Raw genomic sequence first — 2,601 nt, 5'->3', positions numbered from 1 at the left:
TCACATGAAAATTCATTTATAAACGGGGTGAGGATTGTTATTTAGCATTTTTGTAAATCAAATTAACCAAATTAAACCAATAATTTAGGCCACTGTAAAATTAAATATTTTCTTTATTTTTTTGTTTGGTTTGTTTTAGTGTTTTTTAACTTTTATTTATTTATAAATCAATTTAAAAAATAAATAATAATTATTATTTCTTAATCAAGAATCGTCTACACACTATCCGATGACGTTTCATTGTGCGCAGGCGCACTGCAGACCGGGGCGGTAAACACGGAAGAGCCGTTAAGAGCCGTTAAGAGCCTCAGCAGCAGCAGCAGCGGCAGAGACGGTCGTTTAACGGTCGTAGAGACTCCATGGCAACCAGCAACAGCTCGCTGTAATCTCTCTGGTAACTAGTGTCCGGATGTAACAGACTCCCTAAAGTTAAGACTTCGCCCCGGACAGTTCGCGAGGAAACGTAACGATGGCGTCGACGGTGTAAAGCAGCGGAAGAAGATGCCTGCCCGGAACGTCGTGTCGGGTAAAGTCGGGTACTCCCGCGTGGCCTCCGATGATGACGGCTACATCGATTTACAGGTAAAGAGAAGAGATGACGTAGTCTGTAGCCCACAGCGTCACGGCAACACACTCACTGATGGCGACGGGACTGGAGGAGAGTTTTTGGAGGAATAAATGCTCGGGATAAAGAGGCTTAAATACGGGAAGAAATAGAACAAGACTGGGAGAAAGAGAACGGAGGAAAATAATGGATTGAACCCGTCGTGGGGAACAAATCAAAATCACGGTGAAAAAGTGTCTAAATGTGAAATCCCGTCAGTTTTCTAATGTTAAATAATGATAAAAGGCGGTTTAGCGCCCTCAAGTGGTGATTGTCCTGAAGCACAGGGGGAGAAAATGAATAAACTCCACCGTGGGGACAGTTTACCAATCTGTCCACATGGATGGAAATGGACAATACGTCCCCACGGATTGTAAAACCGTGCACACGTTTTATTTAATTTTTCTCTTCCAGGATCTTAGGGGGTCTACGTAGAAAAAGTCTCTTGTTTTGGGCTTGTTTTCACAGGCCTGGTTGCTCATTTGTCTCGTGAGATCTGGCAACACCATGTCCTACTGTCTTCCAATTTGGTCACTTACCACGAAGGAAATCCCTGAACCAATAGCTCGACTATACTATCGAGCTCTCAAGATTCACTGTAACCTTCCAAAGTGGTCTCACCATTGTATTGCTCTTGAACGCTCTAAGGCTCTGACTTATGAAAACTTTAGAAACAGCCACGCAATTGCATTTTACTTTCAGATGCAAAATACCGCCTTACCAGCACTTGTTGCACCTTTTCCGACACACGTGAGACCAGGTCGCCTCACTAGGTCGGTCTCACAGGCCCCTTATCCCAGTTCCCTCATACAAAAACAACTTTGGTCAGAAATCTATTTTTTATAAATAGATAAAAAGATTTGGAGTGACATTCCGTATCAGAACACTATCATCCATCACATATTTCAAAAAGGCATACAAACAGCTGCTTCTTAACAGTTACACTTGCACACATTAAATAATGTTGTTTATGTATTGTCCTAGCCTTGTTTGCACTGACCGTATTTGTTCAACCTTGCTGATGTTTTGTATAAATGTCTTTGTCCTTATGTAAGTGTATTGTGGTTTTCATTCGTCGAAATCTATTTTTCTATATCGATGTCTTGTATTAAAGTCTGTCCTGACGTGCTGTAACCATGTTTTATGTTTCTGCAGAACAGGAACCTGCTGAAAACCAGTTTTTAAACTGAGTCAGGCCCGTTTTTTATATTGTAATGTTATGTTACTTTTTCTAACTTTCCTGTATAATAAATATATATGATGAAGATGAACACCGGTGACACGCCTAAAGCCATTCCGCTTCCTCTTGATATGTAATATCTGTCAACCGGTCACAGGTTTCGACTATTTTAAGAAGTTAATGCACATTATTAGACCAACTTTGCCTGTCCATGTTGTCCTCGGGTCAAATTTGACCCGTTTTCAGTTTTTTTTAACCACAAAAAATGGGCCTTTGAAATAAGCGCTGAAAACGTCAACATTAGAAATATCATATACATTAAAAAAAAAGCACCCACAAAATTGAAAAAGTGACAAAAAAGATTATTTTTAAAGCGATAATAGTGCTTTTTTCATGGTTTACAGGAAGACAACACAAGGATTAGTTCATGAGAAAACAGGCATGGCAACAGAAAGCCTGCTGTACCAGAGAAAGGTGTTTTTAATTTAATATTTCTCCCAATCTGCAGTTCAAAAGGAGCCCACCCAAAGTCCCGTACAAAGCCATAGCGCTCGCCACGGTGCTCTTCCTAATCGGCTCTCTGTTGATCGTCATCGGCTCCCTCCTCCTGGCCGGATACTTCGGGGTCACTGTGAGTAACAGTCACTAATAGTCATATTTCACAGTATGGGCAATCTCTATTAAAGGTTAACTTTGAGTTACCTGGACCCTATTTTAATATGTCCAGTAAAAGTTGTGTTGCAGCATATCTCCACCAGACTCCATGTAAATAATCACTACTTTTAGTGTGTATAGAGCAGCATATCTCCACCAGACT

General features: G+C 40.8%; 1 protein-coding gene across 1 annotated transcript in view; it reads left to right on the top strand.

The window, feature by feature from the left end:
- Positions 1-249: 249 nt before the first annotated feature.
- adra1aa (adrenoceptor alpha 1Aa) overlaps positions 250-2,601 on the top strand; it is a 21,257-nt gene continuing 18,905 nt past the window's right edge. The window contains exons 1-2 of the mRNA XM_034872712.1: positions 250-582; positions 2,293-2,415. Coding sequence (XP_034728603.1) covers positions 502-582; positions 2,293-2,415 — 204 coding nt within the window. The 5' untranslated portion in view covers positions 250-501. The remainder of the gene's footprint in view (positions 583-2,292; positions 2,416-2,601) is intronic.

This window comes from Etheostoma cragini, chromosome 5 (assembly GCF_013103735.1).
Source record: "Etheostoma cragini isolate CJK2018 chromosome 5, CSU_Ecrag_1.0, whole genome shotgun sequence".
NCBI classification, from domain to species: Eukaryota; Metazoa; Chordata; class Actinopteri; order Perciformes; family Percidae; genus Etheostoma; species Etheostoma cragini.
Note: the sequence above shows the minus strand (reverse complement) of the source record. Positions and strands in the feature narration are given on the sequence as shown.